The following is a 27,996-nucleotide window of genomic DNA, read 5'->3' on the forward strand; positions in this document are numbered from 1 at the left end:
CAGTTGCAACCAGAGCTCGGTAGGGTGTGCCAGCGAGTACAAAGGGGATAGAGATGGAGTCATGGAGCCGGACCAAAGAGAGGCGGGGTTCCCCACCACTACCCCAGGTGGGGGGCTGGGAGGGGGCCCTTCCAGGATCTTCTGGAAAGTTCCAGAAAGGGGGCGGTACCAGGGTCGGAGGGTCCGCTGGAGGTGTATAAAATGGGCACCCCAAGCGCAGTTCGGGGCAGTGCTACGAAGACTGAAGAGCAGCTAGACTACGACCCTTAGACCTTGAGCCCGCTGCCCTTGTAAGGGCCGGGTCGAGTAGTGGTAGGGTTTTACCCTTTAAACTGGTGCAATACAGACACCTTTATACAAGGCATCATGTTTGCAATAACCACAACACAGGTAATCAAAATGCCAAGAAAAAGAAACAACTCTGATAATGATAATAATATGCACTGTTCTTGAAGTTGATTGGTCCACACCCGAGACAGCTTTCCTTAGAGCCTAGTCTCCATTGGTGTTAGTTTTGTACCAGTTTAAAGGGTACAAACCTACTACTATATTTTGCCACTGGTAAAGGAGGTCTCATAGTGACCGGGTCGAGTTTGGACCAGTGGTCGGACCCGTACCTTGGCTGGGACGGGTCAGATAGCCTCCCCTAGGGCACTGCTAGCCGGAGGGCTAAGAGTTAAGTTGGCAGAGTATAAGTCCGTGATAACCTGGAGGCCGTACCTCCCTAGAGAGCGATTGTTAAGGAAGTTGTCTGTTAGTTACAATAAACCGTGGTACCTCGACGACAACGTCTCCATAAGAACTCACGACATATGTACAGGCAGACCTCGTCGAACGCAGGGATTACGAAATTGCCGTGTCGGGCAAAATCTCGTTCGACAAATAACTCATTCGACATCATTTCCGCCCTTGTCATTGTTCGAAAGAATGCCGAGTCGATCATCCATTTGTCGCGCGCGTGCGTGTGTGTGTGTGTGTCCACTCTTTATTTTTCAATTTCACGTCAACATGAAGCGCCCGCGTCTCCATCACTCCAACGCTTGCCCCTTGTGACACCGTCACCTTGCACAGTAATGATTCACCACCGAGGCGTCCGTCCGACTGACCTCCTCGCACGCGTGGACGACGAGATAGATGCACGCGGCGAGACTTGAGCGTGGACATCACCGATGTGCCGTTGTGCATGTTGAGTGCGTTCCATTATCACGCGAAAAATTGTATATACTCGCAAAAATAGCGCACGTGGGGTGTGCCTTAGTGCGACGAATCTTAGGAATGGAAGTTCAAGTTCATTTATTAGGTATAGCCCTGTGAGCCATTCGGCTCTTGAATCGGGTTGAACCGTAACAAACAAAAAACAAAAACATGAGCAAGAAAACATCTTAAAGTGAATATGTGACTAAGTGCAAACAGAAAATCCAAGAAAAGACAGGAAAATATTGCAGAAAAAACACCGTACACCAACGCTGTGTGCAAAAATCCCAGTGGGATGCAAGTCAAACAACAACAACAACAACCACAAGATGTGCTTGTTGGCACACGCGAACGTACAAACAACACGGTTGCAATAGGGGGCCGTCCATAAATGACGTCACGCACCTATAAGGTGGGGGGGGGGGTCAGCCATTTGTGACGATGTGTGACGAGGGGGGGTTGAGAAATGTGACGTCACATCAAAATGCGCAACTTTAAATAAATATTAATGGAATAGAATTGTTATAAAAACACTAATTTGATTAATTTGTATTATTAACGATCTGATTATGATTTAAATTTACTAAGGTCACCTTTTATTTATTCCATGAAGGAGCATTTTGCTTCTCCATGGGAGAATGGAGAAGCATACATTTTGTAAATGTTTTGAATGATTGTTATTAAACATTTTGATTCTAATGATTCTACCAGGGCTTTTCATTCTGTGGAATGAATATGTGATTGTTATAATTGTACTCTCCATTTTGCTTCGTTCTACTACGAAGTTTCAAGTATTTTTTAATAGTTATAATTAAGTAATAATGACTTTTTATATTTTACAATTATAATAGAATTGAAATATAATATTCTGAACATCTGCAGTTTTAGTTAGACGTTGAATATTTTCAAGTTAAATTTCAGCTTTCCAACGCCTCCTTTTTAATGCATGTTTTCTCCTACAACATCAGAGTGCAGCGCCACATTAAATACGCACTACAATGACAATAGTTGAAAGTAATTTGAAGCATGTTTTATTTTCATAATGGAAATATGGTTGGGGGGGGGGTGCAGAGCTTTGTGACGTCATATTTGAGGGGGGTCTGACTTTTTGTGACCCCGTGTGACGAGGGGGGGAGGGAAAGGTCAAAAATCGGCCAAAATCGCGTGACGTAATTTATGGACGGCCCCTCATTAGCACCAACAGTATGATGTCTTATTTATCAGCTGGAGTAGCAAACCCCAGCAACAGCATGTACACGATTTTTGTTCCTGGGTACTAAGTGTTATTTTTAATTTGCATATGCCTCAAAAGTACAGAAAATGGCTATTATTCCCCACAAACTTTGCTTTTGTGACCAGGACTTTACGTGAAGGAATGACACAAATGCACACCACGTTTTCTGATTGGAAATAGGTACATTTCAAAATATCACTGTCCTGGTCACAAAAGCAAAGTTTGTGGGGAATAATAGCCATTTGCTGTACTTTTGAGGCATAAGCAATTCGAAATAACACTTACTACCCAGGAACAAAACATGTTTTTGTTACACAGTGTGATCATCAACAATACCGTAAATATTAAAACGCATCTGATGTTTTAAAGTTTTTTTAGTGCCACATGGAACCTGTAATTGCCACAGTTCATATGATTGCGCGAATAATAAGAATGTGTCGCGACTTCTGGGTGACCCTTTCCACGGATTGTTAAAGGTGCAGATAAGTGGATACCATTGGTGCAGATAAAATGAGATTCATGGTATTGATGTGCTGTATACTTTTGAAGATAAATCAAAAGCGATTTAAGTAAATTGCTGACCAGACTGAAAATTATATTTTCTTTACTGATCTCTATATATAATGTGGCTGTATATATTATTTTAAATGTATAAACTGCATAAAGAATTCTGCTAAAATGACAATGCATATAGGTTTTATTATTATTATTCTTGTTAAAGTTTTATGATTCCACCTTTTTCATAGATTTTGCATCATTTATAAGGCATGTACGATTTATCCCAAAACCATATTTTTCTTTACCAATTTTAGCAAAACACCAATGGTATGTTTTGAATTTTCACGAAAATAAAAGTGCTTCAACTCCGCATTTTAAATTGCATTACTTGGCATAGACACATTACTTTTAAATTTTATTCCAATGTAACGACGTTTTTTCACCATTTTTTTCACATTTTTCTTCCTCATTAATACTGTTAAATGTAAAGGTGCAGTTGTTTGCTCATGATCACTGTTACTAGAAGGGCATCCATCAGATAGAGAGAGAGAGAGAGCTCTGAAAGACATTTTGGCCTGCTCGTCCACCCAGGCCAGACATCTTGAAGAGGTGGAAATGTAAACACTTTACCCCACCTCATGCAGCATTCACGCTGCCGAGTGGACAGAGGTGGAGGGATTTTGAAAACTTGCTCATTCAGTTGTGGCGCTGGAATATCGAATCGGTGACCTCTGGATTGCATGTCCAGTGGGCAAATGTTTAGACCATGGCATCATTAGTGTTGCATCGTTCATCATTTTTCGGTATAAATTTAAATCAGCGAATGACATTTTAATCCAATTTCTGCAAAAACCGACAGTGCTTTTTCAATGTAACCATATCTAGAATTGGGGTGCCCAGTTGTTAGATAGCTAACATTGGAACCTTGGGGACCTATCTTTGGATTCTGTCCCAGACCTGGATTCGCTTCTTTTACGCCAGAGGCAGAGCTATGGAGCGAACTGTCTATCTGAGCCGCATGCTGTTTTTGTGGTAAAGCTATCACAGGCAGACAAGAACTGACAGCTCGATTCAAGTGTAGCGCACCGTAAACTAATGCTGTGCAAATCTGTGGAGGAATCTCATAAACCATCACACCCATTTAATAATAGTGTACTGTATGCAGGCATGGGAACGCCTTCTGCCTGCCACATTTCTGTACATTCCGTTATAATGGCAGGCCAGTTGGAACACCGAAGCAGCAAGAAACAAATCACAAGATCACTCATTATGAGGGATTACAGTTAGTTATATATGCATGCAAACCCTAAAAGTACCGTTAGGGAAAAAAAAAATCTTGCAGTATTTAGCATCAACTTAATTTGTGCATTTCAGATTAAAGTGCAAATTGATGTTATGAAGGCTTTGCACATGCCAACATAATGGTGGCTTAAAAAAGCAATTTTTTTAAAAGATGTAGCCCCTCTCTGTAATGAGCAACGAAGAACTGTGCCAAATGTGTGCTACGTGGGTGAGCACTGAGTTCATAGTAAGCTAATGTATTTTGCGTACAATCTGAAATGTGTATATTTTATTTGACTCGCGCACATATTTGAAAAGTCTTTAGTTTATTTAAAGTAGCAATTGTAGCTAATACATACAAGTCTTAAAAACAACAGAATTATACCAAATTTTACTCACATTTTACATCGTTACTACAAAAGTTGATGAAAAGTAATGTTTTGCATGTTATGTTATTGCAGTTTATTGGTAATTACTGGCAATGTGGAGTGATTATGCATACAAATGCTTATTCAGGGCAAATAAATCCATCCTTTGGAAGATACTCTCATGTAAATATTGCAATAAATTATCTTTAGTGCAGCATGAGCACGGATTTATGTGTATGTGACTGGCCTGATATTACTGTGATTTGTCCAGTAGCCACATGTATCATTCTGCAATCCTCATTTCCATCTGTGTCCAAAATTCAACTGGGAATTTTGAGATACACATTTACATGCGAACAATTTTTTTACAGAATACAGTACTTAACTGGGACCATCATGCAACATTTAACTTAAAAACAAAGTGGCTTAAATATATGAACTAAAATATGGTTTAAAAAATCCGATGGAAAATAACAACAGTAAGTGCAATAGCTGCTGTGACTTCAGGTAGCAAAGCATCCTTGATTTATTCAATACATAAGCATATATGTGTATATTTTATACACTGTCATGCATAATTATTGTAGGTAAATTGACTTTAATATTGGCACAATACATTTGTGTAAGGGGAGTGTGTACTTCTTCAAGTGTGAAAACTGGATCTTCCTTTTCCTCCGAGTCCTAGGTTACAGGATTCTTTAGATATGAAGATGCGCATAAAATTAATCCACTAATTTAAACATCCCATCATTTGTTATGGCTCCATCTTTCTCCCGAAGAAGTACCACATCTGAATTGTCAATCATCGGCCAATTCCTTTCTGCTTTCAAACTCCCATTTGCTGGGACATCTTCAATCACTTCTCATTCTTTTCCTCAGGCTCGTCTGTGAGCGACGGTTTGCATTCCAGAAGTCCCACCACACCTGACCATTGGTTTTCTTGAGATAAATAAATTGGAGTTAGAAATGCATGAGCTATATACCCATTTAATAATTATGTTTAACCCATGACATCCAAAATGCAACTAAAACGAACGAATTGGTTTTTAAAACTCCACGTGAGTCTCAAAATATGGCATTAGTTTTGACCTAGTCATTTCAGAAATCCATTAAGAATGTAGCTATTATATCATGATAGATCTAAATTGAAAAAATGTAGAAAATGTTGTAATTTCCAAAGAAACCTGCGACCAAAAGTCTAGCTTTTCTACATCGAGTGGGTCACTTGAATGTTTTTTTTCTGAAAATCTGGCATTCTTCAAAGATGCACTTGCATGAGCTTTCTTTGTGGCATGGAGTGTGAACACAATTATTTAAATGTAAAGTATCTTAAATATGTTATTACAAAACTAAAGGTTTCAAACGTGTCAACACTTATATATGTTTATAAATATATATTTTTCTAATTGTGCAATTTGGTAAAACTCACTTTTTTTTTTATTATACCCTCATGGCACTTAGCTTACATTAACGTATATGTTTCTAGTCCATATGACCTGGAAACATGGACATTGGTGAATACATTGAGAACAAAAGCTGAAAAGTGTTCAAAAGTCTTGGGGAGAGGTACAAGTTTGGAATTACACTGAGAGACAGAAAATGAAGACATGAATTAAGAACAAATGCATGTTAGAGCCGTCATATTGACTGTTAAGAAAGACAAGTGGGCTTGGAGCGGATCCATCATTAGAAGGACTAATAACAGTGGCAGCCAGAGGAATCACGCAAAAGAAGATGTACATCGTAGAGATGGAGGAATGATATCAGCTTGTGTGCAGAACTGGTGCATTGTGAGACCGTGAGAGATGTGACAGCTTGGGAAGACCTTCATCCAGCAATGGATATATCACGGCTGCTGAGGATAATGTGCCTTAAACGGTTTCAATGAAGTAGCCCTTTTATCGAGTCTTAATGGGTCAGTAAGTGGCCACCTCTTGTGGTGCCACCTGCAGGATCAGCTGCAGGACACGAGTCACCCTGTCTGCAAGGCACAGGACACACGTAACATTTTGCGTGAAAACATTTTACATAATGGTATTCAAAGAAGCTGAAAGGGCATCCTAGTTATATCTGTAAACCTAAACTGGAAACATGGCAAAACCCAATGAGCCAAATGGGCCATTAGCTCTCTTTTAGAGGTGATCTGGCCACACTTGATAGCTCACTGAAGTGGCTTATTAAATGTGGGGATAGAAAGTCGCCAAATTATCTAAACGCATGTTTCTAAATGTGGAGGGCAAAGCCAGTGGACCCAGAGAAAAATCCACACGACCATCGGGAGAACATACAAACTCCAAATATATAGGCGTCAGAGTCGGGGTCGGGGTCGAACCCACAATCTCCTACATACCAGGCGAGGGAGATAACGTCTTGCCACCGCAGTGCCCCAATTTATGTAGTAATTTATTTTAACATAAACCTGTAATCATAAGAAGCCACTAGCACGGATAACAAAGAGATCGTGGGGGTAGTGGCGTCATCGTATTTGGGACTATGTATCTATGTTAAACTTATTTCGCAAAGTTCGTAGCGAACTGTGCTAATCGGAGGTGATGGGGGAAAGAAAAACAACATTAACACAAAAAGCAGTTCTGAATAAGGCTTCCTAATCGGAAGGAAGAGTGTTCCAAATCGCCGCAGAAGCGCATCTGAAAGCGCGCGATGCAGTGACCGTCTTTTGTTCGACGGTTAGCCAAAAGCCACTGCCAGGGTGACCGGAGTTTTCATGATGGTTTATGCTCCTTGACGAGGTTAGCAAGGTATTGTGGTTCACTTGGGGCAAGCACTTTGTGTTGTAATGAGCACGACCTTATGAGGCACGCAATGAGTGAGCGAGGTTACCCGAGCTAAACAATTGCTGACCTGTGGCACGCTTGACTGCAGTGGGCTTGCCGTCCCAAACCACAGTGAGGTAGTAGGCAGGAACGCCACTCAGCGTAATGGCACAGCCAATGCCACTGTTAACCGGGTCCGAGTATAGAGACAGAGTCACTACCAAAAGGCATGACAGGGAGAAGAAGACTGGGATGAACAGGGGCACCTACAAATGAGAAATTCCACATTAATCACATCCTGTAATGCATAATTTTTCATTTATCACATGTTCATATTAACGTCGCAGCAGTCGTCATTAACACCATCTCATATGTCACGTAATAATTTGAATTGCTGCATCAACGACAAAAAATCAGAACTAAAGCAAAACTGAAAAAATTTAGAACATATTTGGAATTCCAAGTACGAAGGAAAAGGTGCCAGCGTACATTCTTCTGCATGTCACTCCACGTGGAAGGGCCTTGAATGGAGGGTTCTAGAAAGACTCACTGTACAGGGCACAATGGCCTACTCTTCCATACTGGCCATATATATATATATATACACCTTAATTATCAGTGCAGAAATCATAAAATTTAACTGACATAAGCACTCTAGCTAAATGTACATATTTGGTTAGACTGGGATGGCCATAATTATTGAGGAAGCTCGGAGAAGTTAGTTGGGTTTTTTTATGTAGTTGTCGGTGATTTCCAAATGTGGAATGTCATGTATACCACTGGCAAGTTGTGGTCTGATGCGGAAAATAATGTCAATGTATTTTCACTTCACAGCTGCAGAAAGCTATGCTTGTGTAGATTAAATCACCAGTGGCCAGTGTACTGAACACTCCTACTAGGCCTAGGCTTCTTATAATAATATTAGTAGAAAACAATTTAATGATTAGTTTTATATAACGTCATCATGCAAATTGCAGCTCACAATTGCAGAGGAACAACAGACAAGCTATGCAGTCCTCTATACAGTATATTAAGATGTTACATATGTGGGAAGAAGACCGGAGCACATGGAAAAAAAAACCCCACACATACTAAGGGACAACACTCTATCCCATACAAAAGAGACAGATGATATTAGTCCACTCTTTGGTGGACTGCATTCTGCTGGCAATCTAGCATATGGCACCTTGATGCCCAAGGGAAGGTGAAATTCGCAATATTTGTCATTTGTCTGATCCACCAACCCTGGCTGCTACCATATTGCTGGCTTACAGAAATGCGCCACCACTGTCCGGCTAATCATCGTGCTGTAGCGGGCGGCACTTGCCTTGAATGGACGATGCATGTGTGGACGTGTGAAGCGCATGTACACCAGCCCGCTCACAGTCATTGCAATGAAAAGCCAGCGTGCAAAGCTGAAGAAATTTAGCAGGCTGTAGATGTCTCCAACGAACAGCATCAGCATCGTCAACGGGTACTGCAAAAACATAAAATGTCGGTCAGAATAAAGTAGGTCATTTCCCTTAAACCATAATGAACATAAGCCTTGGCAGGTGCAGATTAAGGAAACATGTCATGTACTGGCCAAGTGCGCTTACATAATTTGTGTGGCGTGGCTGTTTGCCTGAGAATGTGAATTTACCAGAATGATCACGGCAGGCAGCGGAGTGTGTTTCCGAACATGGATCATGGACAAGATGTGTGGAAGGTGGCCCTCTCGTGATGCCACGAAAAACATCCTGAAAGTTTCCAAATTGCATAGTAGTGATTAATAACTTGGGCTAAAGTATTGCAAAATTGTGGCACCGCATATTCATATTCGACGGGGTTTGTATAAACGTTGGCCAAAAACACATGGCAATAATACGCTTTTGCTGGCGTACAAAAGGACACGAGGCATCGAGCTAAAGACGTAGTCCTGGATTTGATTGATTGTGCTACTTTTGCCAGAAGTAGCACGACCAAGGGTATTTGGCCTCATCTTCCAAGCTCGCCAGACGATCTTGTGGAAGTTCCTACATTTTACCCCACCACACTACACATGGCTTAACAATCGTCTGACCGTGGTTTACGTGCTTGAACCGGCAACCTCCGTATTGTAAGTCCATTCTGTTAACTATTACACAACGGCAACATTGTGACATGAGTCATAATTTAAGTGTTATTGTACACTGGGGAACACATTTTATTAAATATGTTACCTTGCTATTGCAAAGACTCCTCCATTTAAGGATCCCAGGCAGGACAAAGCTACGAACACTGGAACGGTGATGGAAAAATTCCCCAGAAGACGTTCCGCAAATGTCTGCAATACAGAGAAAAATACATCTCTTATCACCATTGCTGACATTCGTGCAGCATTGCATCTTTATTAAATATTTGCTTTGTTTAACAGCAATGTAGGATTCTGTGATTTCAGATGCTTTCGTTTCACTTAATGTGATGCTTTAATGTATGCACCATATCGCTGTGTATATAGGCAGCTTTGAGAGGACATCATCCAGCAGTGGATTGGCCATGACTGATGACGATGACAATCCGAACACAGTAGCAGTTAACATTCTGAGAACATTTCCTCTAGACTCGAACCGTGTGAAAACACAATCAATACAGCCATTAAACTACATTACAAAAGAGTAACTCTTCTGTTTCCCCACACAACAAAAAAAAGTCTTGGCCGCCTTATAAAACCAATAAGACTTGCTGCGCATCATTGACTAAAACCGAGTTGGAACAAGTAATGTTGGTCAAAAGACACTGTGCATTTGCCCAGGACCTAATATTACGACTCTGTCCATGCATTCAAACAAGTAACACCGCATACTTTGCGCACCTACATTCAATTGAAATCACTTGGACGTTTGTGTGGCCAAAGGGTGTGTGACTATTACGTGGATTGCACAAAGGCAAAATGCCATTGTGCAACGTGGCAACAATGACTTTTTTTGAGTTGTGTTCCAAAGGCCCCGATGAGAACACCGACACAAACAGTGCTGCCTAATGACATGCAATTACACGGAGGACACAACGTACAGCACGCAAAGTTATTGAGAGGGAAATAAACCCCTACATTTTAAAAAGCCAATCAGTTTAAGCTGCAGTCCTCAAGGAAATGTTTTAAGAGCAGCGCTTATATTTTAAGTTATCCTTCCTTGAGACAAGGTGAATGGAAATACGTTTGGAAATTCTTGATTTTCGGGTATTCACGATCCAAAAATTTTATTCAACAAAATATCTGTGATATTTGCAAAATCAGTCTACTTACTAAGCTTAACTATGTTGGATATGTATTTAATTAAGGGCTTTAAATCTAGTGTACACTTCTAATGATAAATTAATAGGTACATTTGTATCACGCATTCTAGTGAAAATACTTATTTATAAACGCATGTTTTTTTTACCTGTGTATGTGCCACGGCTTTAATGATTAAAGTTATCTGCATTGGTGCAGGACTGCGGTAATTCCTCCGTTGCTCTTGATGTAAATAACCAGGGAGGGCGTTCCATGTGTGATTCAAAGCAAAGGTCCATACCGTAAATGTGTTTTTTTTTATTTGAGTCACCATTGCATACGTGAGTGATCACCATGACTGGCATTTATGTATCCTGTAGGAGGGCTCGTCATCTTACCACAGCCACAGCTTTTGACGCCAGAAGCTCGGCACCACTCATCACAGCGAAGTAAGCCATGTTCATGAACGTGTATGCTACGGTCACAATGCCCATAGAAATGCAAATTGCCAGAGGAATGTTCCTGAACCAGAAAAACAACAACAATTAATAAAACATTGGCAGATACACTCAATGCAAGTTCATCGTTGTTGGTTGTTATTCACGATGTAACTAGGATAGCAGACACAAAAAAACAGGGAAACACAAAGCAAGATGTACTATGGGAACAGTATTGTTTTATGTATACTGACAAATACAATTATATAGTAAATTAACTGATGATCACATTATTAAATTGCACGCTTTCCATTATGCATAGCATATAATTACCGTTTGCATTGTTGTGCAGGTTATATATAAAAAAATATTTGTCGCTCGAGATAGAAAACAGGTTTTTTTCAACACTTCCTGTCAACCACAAGGCCTTCTGGGAGTGCTTAATTTCAACAGCATTGGTTCAACACAAGCAAACTCAGCAGTCATGCTTGCATTCTGCATGGTATATCAAATCTAGTCCAGAGTTTTCTAGTATTGAGCCAATGTGGCTGAAAGTATGCACTCTCTCGAGGCGATGAGGTTGAAGTGTAAATACATACTCTTATATGTTATGTAGAAAGACAGATATATGAAATAAATAAATAAAATGCCCGCTCCTCTATTTGGTCACACATTATATACAAAGTAACTGCTGTGTACTGTAGTTTTTTCCCTGTCTTATGGCACACTGCAGAGTGTTGTGACCATTACACAATCTCACCTCTCTGGATTGTCCACTTCCTCTGTTACAAAGTTCATATAAAACCTAAAAAACACACACACACACATCAATGTCTGGACAATGGTGGCAGTGTGGCACAGTGGTAAATCCTCGCGCCTCACCACAAAAAAACATGGCCTGGGTTAGATTACAGAATTGGGTGCCTTTCTGTGTATGTTCGACCCCCCTCTTTTGCATGGGATTCATCTGAGTTCTCCAGTTTGCGCCCGTAGCTTAAAAGAAACAATGCAACCTGTATTGGCCAAACATCCCAATACTGAAACATAATCTGCAAATCACACAAATGGCATGACAGCGACATCACCCCTGATGCAAAACAAATATTTTTGGCAGGACACTCGTGAAATAAAGTCTTGAGGCTTTCCTGGGTAAACAGGTAAGAAACTTTCGATTTAAAGCTTTCGTGACTGCAGGGATTCATTTTTTTGGTTCTTTCGGTAAAGTCACGTAGAAAAGAAATAATAAAATAATATGTTTGATTTTAATTTTATTATTTCCCTTCTATAGACTTTTAGCAGTTATTGGACTCGAATTGTGTGGGGTCATATGGACCTCTGGCGATGTTCATGCGTGAGCCTCACCAGCCAGAGTAGGCGTACATGCCAGAGTAAAACGCCAGTGGAAGCCCCATCAACCCCACCTCCTTTCCGACAAAGGAATCTTGGAAATGTTCTGTGTTGCCTGCAGAGGAAAATCACACATTCTGCTCAGATCTGCCCGATGGTACAAATGGTTGTGCTGTGTATTGTTGCGGGTGGGGTGCAGTGGTTGACGCTCCCAACAAATCTGAATTTGATTCCTTGCCACGGACAAAGTCAGTGGTAAGCAAGCGGTGTCTAAATAATCCATTATCGGACTATTTTAGTTGACTGCCTAGTGTAAACGTGTAAACATCAGTCCTGCAGAGACTAAGGTAACCAGTAAGTTGGTTAACACCACACCACTGGTTAATTCAATTAACATGAAGGTACTGGTATGAGTGCTAAGTACCGGAACTTGCTCTTGCAGTACCTGTATGTATGTGTGTAACTCGGGCCCACGATCTTGTTGTTATTTCGACGAGCACGGCACTAGCTGGCGCCAATATAAGCGCCACTTCTCACCGCAATGACCACACCTGTTACATATTTTGACCTAAAAATTTCGTGACTGCAGAAATTAATATTCTCAATTCTTTCGGTAAAGTCACGTAGATATATATATTTTTTAAATAAAAACAAGCGCTTGCGTTGCAATCGAAACGTCGTGGTTTTTTGCTTTTATTTTAAAAATTTATAATTTATTTTATTTTATATCTTACATGACTGTTACATATTGGCGACACATTGCTGGGGAATTTTAATTCTGTGTGTGTGGCACACAGAAACTTTCACTATGGTCACATTTATCCACGCTTATTACCCCCCCCCCCATCCCTTGAGGTAAATGAGTCAATGGTCCAATTTGTGTGGTCAGTATCAGCAGTATGGAGACAAAGGTCCATAATAACAGTTTTTTGGGGGGGGTTAGATTGCATAAATATATAAATGTGTCCTTAAACACGCCACTACCCGACACAGCCATTTAGTAAGGTTTGTCACGTAAAAAGAACGCGACATTTCGTTACTAGTACAGCACACCGGTGTGTTGGAGAGACAAAGGCCGTTGTGCCGGAAGACCACAAGTTCAAGCAAACACAGAAACGTGTACAAATAAAAGAAGAAGAAAAAACCCCACGCCACTGAGCCTTTGTGTACGATACAAGAGAAAAGATCCCATCAGTAGTTCCTGGACAAATGCAATGGTGGGCTCGTGTTGTCCTCAGTAGGCGTCGCCAACACAAGGACTGTGCAGTCACCAACGATCACCGTGCATTTGCGTATGGGGGATGTATTATTTCGCGTGTGCGATTTTTTATTTTTACAAATCTCGATAACTCGGGATGGGTGGGGAGCGGGGCGCGTCGAGGGGGTGGCCTGTATAAAACTAAAAACGTGGAAAATACAAAACGCATGTAAACTTGTCTCAAATGTAATTATTTACCTACTTTTTGCACGATAGTGAAGACGCGCCGCCTTGTGATTGTATTCCTTCTTAAAGTAATCGGTTTATTTGCCATTATGTTTGTGGTCACGTGGACACACGAGGCAAAGATCACATGTATCGCCTTTAACAGGCAGTTGGGGCAAGTGCTGTTAGCCAGTAGCACACGAGGGGGTGGGTGGCCAACACCACGCCCGAACGTCTTTGTCTCCCGAGTGACAATGTTTACGCACCGCAGCAGGTAATCATTTAAGGCTGAGTCAACCTAGTGTAGGCTCAGGACTGGTTCATATAGCCGTCACTGGTATTGGCCTAACAGCTACACGACCGCTCCCCATGTGGGCACACAACGCAGCATGTCACTGACCCCCCAATGAGAGGGGATATTTTATTTATTGTTCAGCAAACACAGCAGGTGCTGGCTTCACGTGAGGTGCCTTCGAACAGCATCGCCAGGTTTTTCCCGTTGGTTATGCTTCCGAGCTTGAGAAACACGCATTAAGTTACACCACTTGTGTTCTTAATCGCTAAAAGCAATGCAATTAACATTTTTTCCATTTCGCCTGATGCCAGATTTTTATCTCGTGTGCATAAATTTAAAGGTGTTATCTGGCTAAGGAGGAATGGAAGAAGCTTGGCGGGTTTTTTTTCTACACCAAAGATTTCTTTAACTGAACAATTCTATTACTATACAAAGCACAACGTTGGCCAGATGTGACAAAATATTGGAATATTGTTATGTCTGGAGTTCATCACCCAGTAACAGAGTACTCTATACTCGATAGAATTCAACACTCATCAATGCAGTCACTTGCTCGCCCAACGGTCCATCGTTTAGTCACCCTTTTATCAACTCTCCTTTGCCACTCTACACGACCATGACTCCGGTTCCCATGAACGTCACTCATTGATCGGTCTGCCCATGTTGAGGACTCAGTTGAACAGACCTCTTATGCCTCCTCCATGTTATGTCTAACCACCATATTTACAGAGACAAAAACCTTTTTGTCTTTCCCACTTATTTCCTCATACTTGCTCCGTTTCGGAAATTCCATTTCATCCTCACTTTTACAAAGCTCTTATAACCTTGCTCAATTCAATAAACGTATTAACCTCTCATCTATGAAACAATGCATAATGATGGTTTGTTGGTAGCCACTTGACATTTGGGGCATTCGGGTCTGTACTCAGTGACCTCGATAACAAAAAAAAAGCGCATCAGCACAAACCCGCAAAGGCCACACATTTTAAATATTTTTGTTGAGCTATTAATACATTATTTAGGATAACAACTGCAACAAAAACACACGAATGCTTATTTATTTTCTTTCTTTAAAAATGTGCTTTGATAATCCACAAATGGTAAATATTGAGCTTTAGGAACCCGAGCAGTCCTGTAGATTTCCACGGACTGATCACCACTGGGCAGAGCTGTTCAAACTTCAGCAGCCTACATTACATCAAAAGCCATGTTGTATGCACTCCTCAGCTCTCTCTGCGCAGCCTCCTGAGTCAGTCCGTTTATTGCACCAGGGGCATAACAGGCCGTGATGGAAAGTCAGCCAGAAAGATCATGTGGACAACCATGCCGGGCTACGAATGCGCGGTGCTTCTCAGTAAAATCGGTGCTCGATTTGGTATATTTGTCGGCATACCTTTGGCTAAGTGTATGATGCCCGGTATGATTATGATTCCAACGGCAGCGAGCTTGGAGAATGTGAGAAAAGTCTGAAGTCTCGCTGTCCACGAGACGCTTGCGCTGTTTATGAACATCACCAGTGCTGGAGGGAGATAGAGATACTGTATAGAACATCACAATCCTTACATGCTGGTATAGGAGAACTAATTTCATTGAATGTCACCAATGGCACGGATTCAATCATCCACCAGGTTATCCGCGGGTTAACGCCACTTATCTGTGGGGGAAAGAGTTGCGGATAATCGCAGATATAACGAATACAAAGCCAATCCAAAAAGCAGAATTGGAAATTCCAGATACCTGCGGATAATAGGAAGAATAGGGCCACAGGTAATAGTTTTTACGGGCCCTTCCGCTGATGCGGATAACAGGAGTCGTGAGTAATGAGTTGTCCTGTGGTTGCAAATCATCACTATTATCTCATAAAGGATTCGAATGCTTGATTTAATGTTAACAATGCGACTTTAATATTATACATATTTAAGGAACGTTATGACATCAATCAGGATTAGAGTGCTGTGTTAAGTTGTACTAAAGTTGTGCTTAACACATTTTAGCTTATTACCTTATATTTCAAAACATGTTTTTAGCTTTATACTATACTCCGTGACAAGCGAAGTGTACACTAACATTGATATCCTACAAATGTTGCTTATATGCAAATACTGTATTTACAATTTAATGCAATGAATTGGTACTTACAGATAGCGAGGGCAGTGACAATTTTCACTGCTAACTGAGGGACGTGGCACTGAGGAAACATCGGTTGCAGAATATATTGCCCAAACGTGAGCGCTATTACAGCCGTTGCAGCCGGCCTGTGGAGACAGAAGAGGCAATTAAACACAAGTGAAGGTCGATGTGTCCACGTTTTACCACTGGGTTGGTTGATGAAGTGCACCTTTCGAAAAACAACAATACCTTATGATGATGAGTTCGACCCACAATCGGACAAAAGCTGGCAGAGGTCCGAATGCTTCAAGGATGTAGGTGTAGTGGCCGCCAGACTTCTTGATGCAAGTCCCCAGCTCAGCGTACGACAATGCACCTACCCAATAAAGACACATCTTAAGAAAGTCGCATTTGATTATAATCATGCACGAGGAACGTGAAATGCAACGAAAAAAATAACAACTGTACTTTTGCTTTAAACGAGATGATAAATCAAACAAAAAACAGCAACACTAAAACACACGAATGGATAAATCGTAACACTTACCAAAAAGTGACAGAACACCGCACGCTGCCCAGACAACCAGCGACATGCCCACACTGCCGGTGTTCGTCAGGATACCCTTGGGCGAGATGAAAATCCCACCGCCGATGATGGTGCCCACGATGATGGAAATGCCACGCACGAGGGTGATCTTCTTCTTGAGGTGCACTCGGTCCGAGTCATCTTTCCCCAGAGGGTTTGCATCTTCCCCGTTCAACTCGGGGGGTAACCGCTCCAAAGCGTTCGTCAACTCCGGATTTTCACGTGCGTCGCGCCGCGTAAGCGGTCTACTTTTCATCGTTTGAAAGTCACCCGAGGCTATGCTGGGTGCCACCGTGTCAAGAAGAAGAAGTAGTAGTAGAGAGATAGACGCGTGTGTGTGTGTGTGAAATTGAACACTCGCGCGCGTGCGTGTGTGTGCGTGAAATTAAACACGCGCCCTCTCTGCTACTTTTTAAAGTTATAAGCAAGTGAAGACGCGAAGCGCCGGTGGAGTGTGACTTTTTTCCGACTGACGGCGAAAGAAGCGACAGCCCTGTTATGAAACGTTGGCACCGTGACTCGACACGCTGGGCGTCTCTCTCGGTCTTCGGGCTGTTGAGTGAGCACTTTCTTATTGGTTGTGACGAAAAAAAACGCCGCCGACAAAATAGCCGTGAGTCATCTTTTTGCACAGATTTATGCTGAGTAACCATTAGTCAACACGCGTAGTCCAGACAGGAAATCGTGTACTATCGTTAATGAGGAAACGTATAACATGACAACCCATCAACGTTGCGTGGATTTATACGTTAAATTATATCCCTTTTGATGGGTAGGGGGGGGTAATTTTCTGTTGAACATCTAGTGGCTTCTAAACGGCTATTACGATTCATTATATTCTAAATAAACGAGACGCAGCATAGTGTTAAGTACTTTGCAATGGGCTATAGAATATCTGTACACTATGCAGTTGTTGTGCTTTTAAATGAAGACATTTAAGAGTACTGAGGCTTAATTGTCAACTGAAGCCATGACGCAACTTGTGTGCACCGCTGATGCAATATTTTTTTTCCATTACACCACTTAAAAGTGTTGGGTGTACAACAAAATCAATACGTCAAGGGAGCCAGTTTCATTGGCCCTCGGGAACAAATTGTCAAATAGCTTAACACCGCAGCCTGCACATTACTGTACAACACAGTATCACCTCTCACACACACACACACAAGACTGCACAATTGACACGAACTACATTATAATGTTACTGTCGTGGTCTACTTGGCCACCCGTCTTGCTGTTACTGCAATGCTGCGTATGGAGGACATACAATTTAGAATTAAAGTTTTAAATGACTAGGAAACATCATAAGCCGTATCATCAAGTGCAATTCAAGATGCCACAATTTAAATCGAATGTTCACCACACTCATAAAAAAGGTACAGAAAACAATGGAATGTTTGTCGCTCTCTGTAATCTATCAATCTACATCACGTCATTATTTATTGTTAAACAGTAAAATGTAGTAGTAAGAATAATCCACTGTTGGATCGAGACCTCTCGACCATGCCGAGTTGGTCATGGGGTGGTTGAAATAATCGTACTTCACCAAGCAAGTCAGTGCTCGTTAAAACGTGAAGCAACTTTAATGACAACAGCGTAGTTAGAAATAAAAAAGAAGTTTTCGAGATATCGAAATGAAAGAATAACATTTTCAATGAGCTGTGACAGAGAAAACTATTGTGTACAAGGGCATTGCCTGGCTTATTATGATTTTATGCATTTGCCATCAGCAGCCCAAACACATATTATACTTGGCAGACGTGATGTTCGTCGTGCACATGTGACAGGCGGAATTGTGTTTATTGTTGGTAAGGATGCTCGTCGCAATCTGCAAGCAACTCGGATGCCAGCACACATTTTCCCAAAACGTTCACAAAGAAGTCAACAAACACATACAGCAAACAATAATAGAGTTGGAAAGAAACAAAACTGCAAGCACATAAGGAATGTGACTGACTGCACATGTAAGAGAGTGGGCATGTTATGTAACGAAAAAGTGACATAATTGGAGAATAAAAGAGAAAATAATAGATCACGACGTTTCGATCGCAACACAAGCAGTCGTCCTCAGGCGGAAAAATAATCCAGCAGTGGAGCTGCTGAACCAGGAAGAACCACAGCGAGAGAGCTGTTACAACAAGAGGCTATTTATGTGGCGATGGGCAAGCAAGCGGGGTCTGAGCTGGAAAGGAATTCCATCCCCGGACGCAAGCACGTCAGTTGTGTTAATGGGGGAGATTAGGAAAAGAGAGATTAGGGAGAGAGATTAGCATGAAATGAGCTTCCATCGTCGGACCTGGATCTTGTGTTTGTTTAAGATTTTGGAAACACCTGCTATGTATGGCAAGGTGATGGTTTTGATTGGGTCCTCAGATGGTTGTCTCCCCATGGGGCTACGGCTTTGCGGATTGTGCGGTCTGAGTATCTATTCATCTTGAGGGCTTGGTGTACGTGCTATAGTTCACTGGCTAAGTGACGCTGGTCAGAGATGCAGTGGGCCCTATGGTGTAGTGTTTTGATGAGGGAGTTCTTCTGGGCCGGATGGTGGTGGGAGTCAGGCTTAAGATAGGAATCCGTGTGGGTGGTTTTCCTGTAGACGGAATGGGTGTATGGAATTGATGTGGTTGAAAAATGGCTCAGTGCTGGCTCACCATGTGGCCAGATGACTAAAGTGTCATATACGTATCTCTTCCACAGGGAAGGACGTAGGGTGGATTGTTGTATCTATGCCCTGTTTTCCGTTATTAATATTAAGAATAATTAAGAATTTTTTTTTTATATCTATATATATATTTTAAAATTAAATAATGAAAACAACCCACTACAAGCACACCAGGAATCTGTGAGACGGCCATTAAACTGCACAAACAGATGGCCCATGAATGCTTGGAGGGTTAGGAAAGGTCGCGAGGAGGGGTCGCGGGGGTGTCTGCTTCTTCTCGCTCTGTTTGTGTTTTTTGTTGCCCGCTCGCAAGGAATGCGTAGAGGGGAGTCACGTTTTGAGTTAGGCACGGGCGCAGACAGCGAACAGTCAGTCTGGGTCGAGTCGTGCTCGGTCTCGCAACTCGGCTTGCGACGCAGCGTTGCGACAGGGCTCGCAAGAGAGCGGGGGCAGATCGTGCCTCGAGAAGTGATGGAACGAGGAGGGGTCGTTCGAGTCGCAGAAGTCTGAGTTCAACCTGGGTCGGGGCTGGGTTTCAGCCGTGCTCCGGCTGGCGGAGCGTCGTGAGGAAACGAAACACCGATGCCGATAGCAGGTGTCGCTTCTCGCAGAACGAAGTTAAGTGCGAGTGAAGCTGGCAGCTGCACGAACAAGGGAAGCACGGAGCAGAGAGAGTGACGAGCGACGACAAGCAATCAACCTGTAAAAGGGCGGAGATCGCCAAGCGTCGACCAAGCGAGCAAAGCAGAGAGCGCGAAGCAGTGGAGAAAGCCTGGTCAAACGGCTGTGAGGAAGAGGACAGCGCCATCGAATGCGCCGTGTGTCTAATACACACCCAGATCAACCAGCATCAACCAAAACCGACTCGTCATCCCGCAGTGGAGAAAGAGAGTCAAAGTCTTCCGAACGAGCGCCACCGAGCGCCACCGAGCGCCACCGAGCGCCACCGAGCGCCACCGAGCGCCAGCAGAGCTGCGCCACCGAGCGCCACCGAGCGCCACCGAGCGCCAGCAGAGCCGCGCCACCGAGCGCCACCGAGCGCCACCGAGCGCCACCGAGCGCCACCGAGCCCCACCGAGCGCCACCGAGCGCCGCCGAGCGCCGCCGAGCGCCGCCGAGCGCCGCCGAGCGTCAGCAGAGCTGCGCCACCGAGCGCCACCGAGCGCCACCGAGCGCCACCGAGCGCCACCGAGCGCCACCGAGCGCCACCGAGCGACACGAGCGACCGAGCATCTTCAAGGACAGCATCGTGCCAACTCGTCATCTAGCAGTAGAGGGAGAGAGAGCGCAAGAGCAGCACGACTCGGACGTCACCGGGCGTCACCGAGCGTCGTGCCAACTCGTCGTCCAGCAGTGGAGAGAGAGAGAGCGCACAAGCCGAGACACGCCGAGCGAGGGAACAGCAGGGGCTCGCGGCAGCCACGCCCAACCCAGAGAAAACTTCTGGCCGCTGTTTGTATCCTCCCACACCCACACAAGCTAACGACACAACTCCCGGCTCTAAGAATTAATTAATATTACAAGGGGACAACGCACACACAGCACGCACACGAATAAGACAAAAAAAAATTGTCTTTGCGTTTCAAAAAGGGTTGCCATTTTGAGGTGGTGCGTTCAATATCAACTGATCGTGCAAAGCAGTTGCTGTCGTCGAGTTACATGAATAAGAAATGTTTTAGTCATTCATTTTCGTTAACTGCATAATCACGCCAATGAAGAAGTATTTTGAGTCATTCATTTTCGTTACTGCATAATCTTGTCCATGAATGTATTGACGTATACTTGCTTTCGGATAAGAGAGTGTCATGTGCTTGTTTCAAATAAAATTGCTTAACACCAACTGTTCGAGTGCTTCTTTCCAAGTCCATGCAAAACTATCTTATTCTTGATAACTGTATCCTGCGATGAGATGTGAAAATGGAGACCTAAAATATCATAACACACACTAAGATAATCGGTAAACGTTTAATCGATGATAATCGTATTATCCTGATTGATATAACAATGGAAAAACGAAGCTAAGCCTAATTATCATAACTGCTCACAGTAACATAATCGCAAGCATCCGCATAAATTACTACGATTATCTCCGCGATTATCATAATTTATGTATATAATTACACACATTATCATAATTTATGCATGTTAATACACACATTAACATAATTAATGCGATTTGCACATTTTTCGGAAAATTATTAATTTTTATTATTTTTATCAAAATTTCATAATCCGACACACAATGACCCAAAACACACGTCCAAGCCAACCAAGGAGTGGCTCAAGAAGAAGCACATTAAGGTCCTGGAGTGGCCTAGCCAGTCTCCAGACCTTAATTCCATAGAAAATCTGTGTAGGGAGCTGAAGGTTCGAGTTGCCAAACGTCAGCCTCGAAACCTTAATGACTTGGAAAAGATCTGCAAAGAGGAGTGGGACAAAATCCCTCCTGAGATGTGTGCAAACCTGGTGGCCAACTACAAGAAACGTCTGACCTCTGTGATTGCCAACAAGGGGTTTGCCACCAAGTACTAAGTCATGTTTTGCAGAGGGGTCAAATACTTATTTCCCTCATTAAAATGCAAATCAATTTATAACATTTTTGACATGCGTTTTTCTGGATTTTTAGGTTGTTATTCTGTCTCTCACTGTTCAAATAAACCTACCATTAAAATTATAGACTGATCATTTATTTGTCAGTGGGCAAACGTACAAAATCAGCAGGGGATCAAATATTTGTTTCCCTCACTGTATGCAGTGGCTGATCATTGTTATAACACAGTGGGCTCGCACGATATTGTTTTTTCCAAGACCAAGGTACTCTGCAAACCTTCGGGCTACTATCAAAGATTTGTCCATGAAGCCATCCAGATATATAAACAGAGAGACAATTTCAACCGAGAAGATGGGTATAAGCTGAGCAATCATTGGAAGGACGTTATTAACCAAGCAAAGTCGTAACTTGCTGTGGTGCTTCCATTCTTCCCTGCCGTTTGGCTGTTATCTCCAACTCTCTGAGTTACATTTCCCTGTTAGGTACCGATGGTTCTGGCTGTGTAATGGGTTTTATGTCTCACAGGCGCGACCACCGTTGCGGTGGTTCTCTTGCGTGGACGCGCTTACCTCATAGTGCAGTTGGCAGCGCCGCAGCTTGTGTTACACATAGACATGACATTAACTTACTAATCCCCCTAATCTCTCACATCAACATAATGCTAATCTCCCATTAACACTGCTGTTGTGCGCATATGCGGGGATGATACTCTTACGCAGGGACGGAAGCTCATTTCATGCTAATCTCTCTCCCTAATCTCTCTTTCCCTAATCTCCCCCATTAACACAACTGACGTGCTTGTGTCTGAGGATGGAATTCCTTTCCAGCTCAGACCCCGCTTGCTTGCCCATCACTACATAAATAACCTCTTGTTGTAACAGCTCTCTCGCTGGTTCAGCAGTTCTACTGCTGGATTATTTTTTCTGCCTGAGGACGACCGCTTGTGTTGCGATCGAAACTTCGTGATATATTATTTTTAGTTTAATTTTTCTACCTACGTGACTTTACCGAAAGAACCAAAGAGTATGGATTCCTGCAGTCACGAAAGCTTCAAATCAAGATAATTGGAGAAGCCAGGTTTTGGAAGCATCTGAAAGGTGCTCACTACATTAACATACAAAAGGGTACCCTGCTGGATTTAAGCATGGGTCCCCAGCCTCATCTGGACACCATTTCTCACTGCCAATGATGACTCGGTTTGCTTTGACGTTCTCCCAGTTCAGTTAATCTTGTTCAAAAGCAATCTGTCTCAACATCAATCATTCTTCTACTCATTAGGGTTCTGATGTTCTGGCTTGTAGTCAACCACGTTTGGAATCCGTCTAGTTTGTTTAAATGTGACCTCGTCATTTAACGTCAAACCTGTGGAAGTGAAAAGCACACCTTGATATTCCCACAAAAACAGGACATACACCGATAAAGGGACACCATCTCAGATACATTATAAGGCTGGTTGTGCCAGTATTGTCAATAGTACAGGAGGCTTATCGAAATTGGCAAGGAGTAATACACGACCATTTTATAGTTTGCTTATTATAAATCAGGATAATGTATGGGTAAAAATGAGGCTTTTGCACCAACTTTCTCGACCCTCACATCACAGCAGGTTCCTACATCCCCTGCCTCTGATGCCACCCTGCGATGTCCAGCTTCCATCACACCCATGGGGGTGTGCAAAAGTGCAAGTGTGTATCGTCGTAGCCGTACGTTCAATCCACTTCCCGAATTGTTGAAATCTTCAGTCCGATAACAATCGGCAAATTCTTGCATTCTGTTAAATATACACCTAATATCCCGCGATCCTAGCTCTCATCATGTGTCCGATCTTCACCCATTGGTACTCTTCGGATCCTACCTACTCCCGATTATATTTAGATGTCTGGTTGGATCCTAAAAAATGTAACTCAAATGTGGGGCTTCTTGGAACTTTCCAGTATGTCAGTAATTATTATTTGGGAACCTACTCTATCTCGATGGGACGGCAACCTGATGCGATTTTGCATATCCGATGGGCCCGGATTAACAAGCATACTTCACTCAAACAATTCGTGAGCTTCAATCACGCTCCCGCCCGTGACCTTTATGCCTTGTTCTGATTGGTTGTGGGGGACTCCCTGACCCCTCATCTACACAACACCACAAACACCACATTCTGACAGACGCACATCATTCACCTCCACGCAGTGTCACATCCCCTATCATTTACACGCTTCCTTTCACACCATTCCTCATACCATCCTCGCTATCGCCCTCATCACCCTTTGCACATTTGTCCCGCTACACACACAGAAACCAGTTACAAGACAAGCGATTGAGGTCATGCAACCGTGCACCATGTAGTAATCCAAGTGTCGTCTGCCTTCTTCATTGGAGGAGGAATAGCAAAACTACACCAACTCTCTCTCCTGAAGCCCTCTCGTGGCTAGCAGCAGACCTCGACATTGGCGTTTAGCTTCTGAACCACGTTGCCATACGCAGGAATAGAGTAGAACACAAGCTTGACTTTTAGGTTTGAAGCTTTCGTGACTGCAAGGATTCATACTCTTAGTTCTTTCGGTAAAGTCACGTAGGTAAAAAATGAAATTAAAATTATTTTTTATTAATTTTAATTTCATTTTTTACCTACGCGACTTTACCAAAAGAACTAAGAGTTTGACTTTTAGGGTTGCCACCTGTCCTGGATTACCCAGGTTTAACCGCTTTTAGGGGTAGCTGTGTGCCGGGAAATCTGTAAGTTTTCCCGAGACGTGTAAATTCCCGGTTTTAGTTGGTTACGCAATAACACAGCACTCAATTCAATGCATTTGCACGTATTTCTCCCCTTCTCTCTTGTGAGATACTCTGCTTCCCATGATAAGTCGTGGGTTTTTTTGTTTGTTTTATACCCCAGTCAGAAGTGACAACGGTAGCCAACTGCCTGCCCATACTTCCACAAGCATCAGAGCAAAGGCATAAAAATGAGGGACTGTGAGCAGTTCCAAAATTTTATACGTTTTAAAAAGGACCCTACAGGAATATAAAAGAACAGTCAATGTTACATTCTCTGGAAGAAAAAAAATAATAACGTACCGATTTATGTGGTCTAATGCTGGCTCTCCTCCCCCTGGATTCGTCACTTGTTGAAAAAAGCTTGCTCGTAAAGCACAATATTACTTCCATCTATTCGTCCTTGAACATTTTGTTACAAAATAAACTTTAACAAGCTCACTTAAAGAAATGTCTCTCTACAAGTGGGAAGACTGAGGGATTCATTTGTTTGTGGGTTTTTTTTCACTTTAAGTTGTACAGATTCCGAACCAATTTGTGTCTTTCTGCTTGTTTCCATTTGAATTGCTCTATTAAAATTTAGCATCCCAGACATTGCCAATTCCAAGAACACACTCATTATGTGGTACACTAGGAGACCTGGGCACACACGTAGTTCGAGTGGTCTTTCAAACGACTTTACAGCATTTGTATATGAATCACATCTCATATCTGATCTTTACCCTGACAAATTAACCACACATATCCAACTCAGTATGTGTGCATGGTAGAATAGTAATTTTCTCTATATGTTCAAAAATCTTACCTGTTCACAAACAATAGTGTGTTCGTATTTCGTGGACATATGCATAATTCTCAAGTGGAGTATCGCATTTCCCCAAGCAGTTGGTGATTATTTTCCTCCCCAATAACCTTTTTGTATATGGTGTAACTGCAATTCTATAGCGATGTTCACATATTTGAACCTAGTCGGATATGCGACGTTGTACTACATATCGATCGATACAACTAGCATACAATCGTTTATTCGCTTGTAAATTCAATGCCTTAAATTTGTGCTGAGAAGAATGATGGCATATATCATAGCTGATCTTTAACCTGGAAATAATGTTTTTGATATATTGCCACAAATCGCTTTTGAAAATGCATATTTAGCAAACCTTGTTGAGATCTGTAGGTTATAATTGCACTTCTGCCAGTCCTTCGCATAAACTATGCAATTATTGATTCATTGATTCGTCGATTTGTTATTGTGCATTCTTAAATATATGTAAATGTTTGTTGTTTTCGCGATAAGTCAAGAAATACCGAAGTGGGACATGTCCTTGCCCCAATCCTGGCCAGCTGCCTCAAAAGATCAGTAAAACATTCTTACTTTAATTCTTATTGACGATGATGGAGAATGCATACACAGACGAGACAAAGAATGAGAATAGAAAATGAGGTGATTAAAAAGAGACGAAAAACAATAATACGTTTTTGAGTTGAATCGCAACTCTAATTCACGACAATTCATACGACCACTAGGTGAATTATTTGTCATATGCTCCGTCTACATTATTAAAAGTGTTAATTTGAATGCTGGCTCCATCTGCTGGTGTTAATGAGGTCATGATCTCGATTGAAAACTAAATTCTTTAGAACTGATTGTTGTGTTTAGTTTGTTGTCCTTCCACCGCACCTCCGATTAGCACCGATGGCTACAAATGGTGCGAAAGAAATTCAACATACATTAACTTATTTGGATAATTTAAAAACAATCTAGGCAAGTTCACACAATGGGGTTATATTTTTCCCTGCCCATTTGTAACATTAAGTTAAACACAAAAACCACTTTATAGCCATTCACTTTTTTTCAGTATGGAAGAGCATTCCATTTTGGGCAGGACCACTGTACGACATTAACACATGTACAGTACTTAAATTCCATTTCTGAGGCACAATTACTATTTTTACGAACAGCATGGCAATCTGAAATCATGTTTTCCTGCACCATAGTCACTTAAAAATAAATACATAATGATTATTTACAGCCTTGTGCCAATCCACTGACAGATGAAGGTCTTTAAACACTGTTATCCATGCGAGTGACATTACCATCCTTCACCATGTTAGTACGGGTTAGTTAATGTAGGGAGCATAGATGTTGAAATGTAGTGCAGTACAACAATGGATTCTGCTGGACTATCCTATGCTGACAACGTAGACCAGCGGTGCTATTTGATAGGGTAGTTTTATCAATCGTAACTCTCAAGCTATAAAAGGTGTTGGCTTGGCTGGGCCCGTCTCTCATTAAGATAGCTTTCCTGGTCCATTGAAGATTCGGTGAACATCATGATTTTGTCTTGGTTAAAATGTGATTGGCCTTATACTCGACTCAATCTATGGGCAAAGAGTGGGGCTACCTGAGTAGTGAGTGGTAATGGCAGATGACCGTTGGGGCCTATTAGCAAGAGGCAAGGGTCGACATCAGAAATACTGTATTGAGGCCGCTCACACCGTGGGCGGTGCTTGTTACTGACTGGGCGTGGCTGTGTATAAGTGGGCGGGGCTGATAGAGGGAGGGGCTGATAGAGGGAGGGGCTTATAGAGGGAGGGGCTTATAGAGGGAGGGGCTTATAGAGGGAGGGGCTTATAGAGGGAGGGGCTTATAGAGGGAGGGGCTGCGAGCTCACCATATGTTCTGTTTCAGTCTCCAGGAAATTTGGCAGCCCTAAGTGGCTTGCCTCATCAAACTACAATGAGAGCCCACCGTTTTCTACTGGACCTGAAATGTGACGTGGCCTAAATACGACAGTTTTTGATACAGCAGCATATTTGAATGTAGCCATGTCATAAAACTAGAATGTCACCTGAAATAAAATATATATGGAATGAGAGAAAGGTTACTGAGAGATAAGTCTAAATGTAATGACATCTAAAGTATGCGACTTTAGCTAAGTTGGTTTTGAGTTATGTTGAATCAAATTAAATTAATAAAAGAAATTATATTAACAGAGGCCAGGTGCACAGTTGTCTATATAGATACTAAAATCCAACAAAATCAATGTCATGAATGACAATAAAAAAGTATTACAAATGCAGTTCGTAAATAAGCAGATTTAAAAATGATGGGGTCGTGTGTGGATACTTCCACATTTCTTTCAAGACATTTGGCCAATGTGGAAGGGTAGGCTAAATCTCTTCCCAGAAGGACTCTCTAGAGCTCCTTTAGTTGAGACCTTCTGCCAACAGTGGCA

The 27,996-nt window shown here is 42.3% G+C and overlaps 1 protein-coding gene across 1 annotated transcript; it reads right to left on the reverse strand.

The window, feature by feature from the left end:
* Positions 1 to 4,516: 4,516 nt before the first annotated feature.
* Positions 4,517 to 17,261, reverse strand: SLC7A11 (solute carrier family 7 member 11). The gene is made up of 12 exons (XM_078863229.1): positions 16,740 to 17,261; positions 16,442 to 16,568; positions 16,223 to 16,338; positions 15,477 to 15,602; positions 12,381 to 12,480; positions 11,779 to 11,823; positions 10,980 to 11,103; positions 9,551 to 9,654; positions 8,992 to 9,088; positions 8,677 to 8,826; positions 7,438 to 7,615; positions 4,517 to 6,556 (listed from the first exon to the last, which is right to left on the reverse strand). Exons 1-12 carry the CDS (start codon positions 17,032 to 17,034, stop codon positions 6,492 to 6,494), a joined length of 1,527 nt encoding a protein of 508 aa, XP_078719355.1. The 5' UTR covers positions 17,035 to 17,261; the 3' UTR covers positions 4,517 to 6,491.
* Positions 17,262 to 27,996: the final 10,735 nt, after the last annotated feature.

This window comes from Lampetra fluviatilis, chromosome 15 (assembly GCF_964198595.1).
Source record: "Lampetra fluviatilis chromosome 15, kcLamFluv1.1, whole genome shotgun sequence".
NCBI lineage: Eukaryota > Metazoa > Chordata > Hyperoartia > Petromyzontiformes > Petromyzontidae > Lampetra > Lampetra fluviatilis.

What these genes read in the sequence shown, in the direction of transcription:
- SLC7A11 (XM_078863229.1), bottom strand. Translation starts at nt 17,034, where the DNA reads ATGAAAAGTAGACCGCTTACGCGGCGCGACGCACGTGAAAATCCGGAG. An exon ending in ATGTACGCCTACTCTGGCTG is followed by an intron (nt 11,824 to 12,380) that starts GTGAGGCTCACG and finishes TGTGTTTTTTAG; the next exon opens with GTTTTATATGAACTTTGTAA. An exon ending in GGAGTCTTTGCAATAGCAAG is followed by an intron (nt 9,089 to 9,550) that starts GTAACATATTTA and finishes GGAAACTTTCAG; the next exon opens with GATGTTTTTCGTGGCATCAC.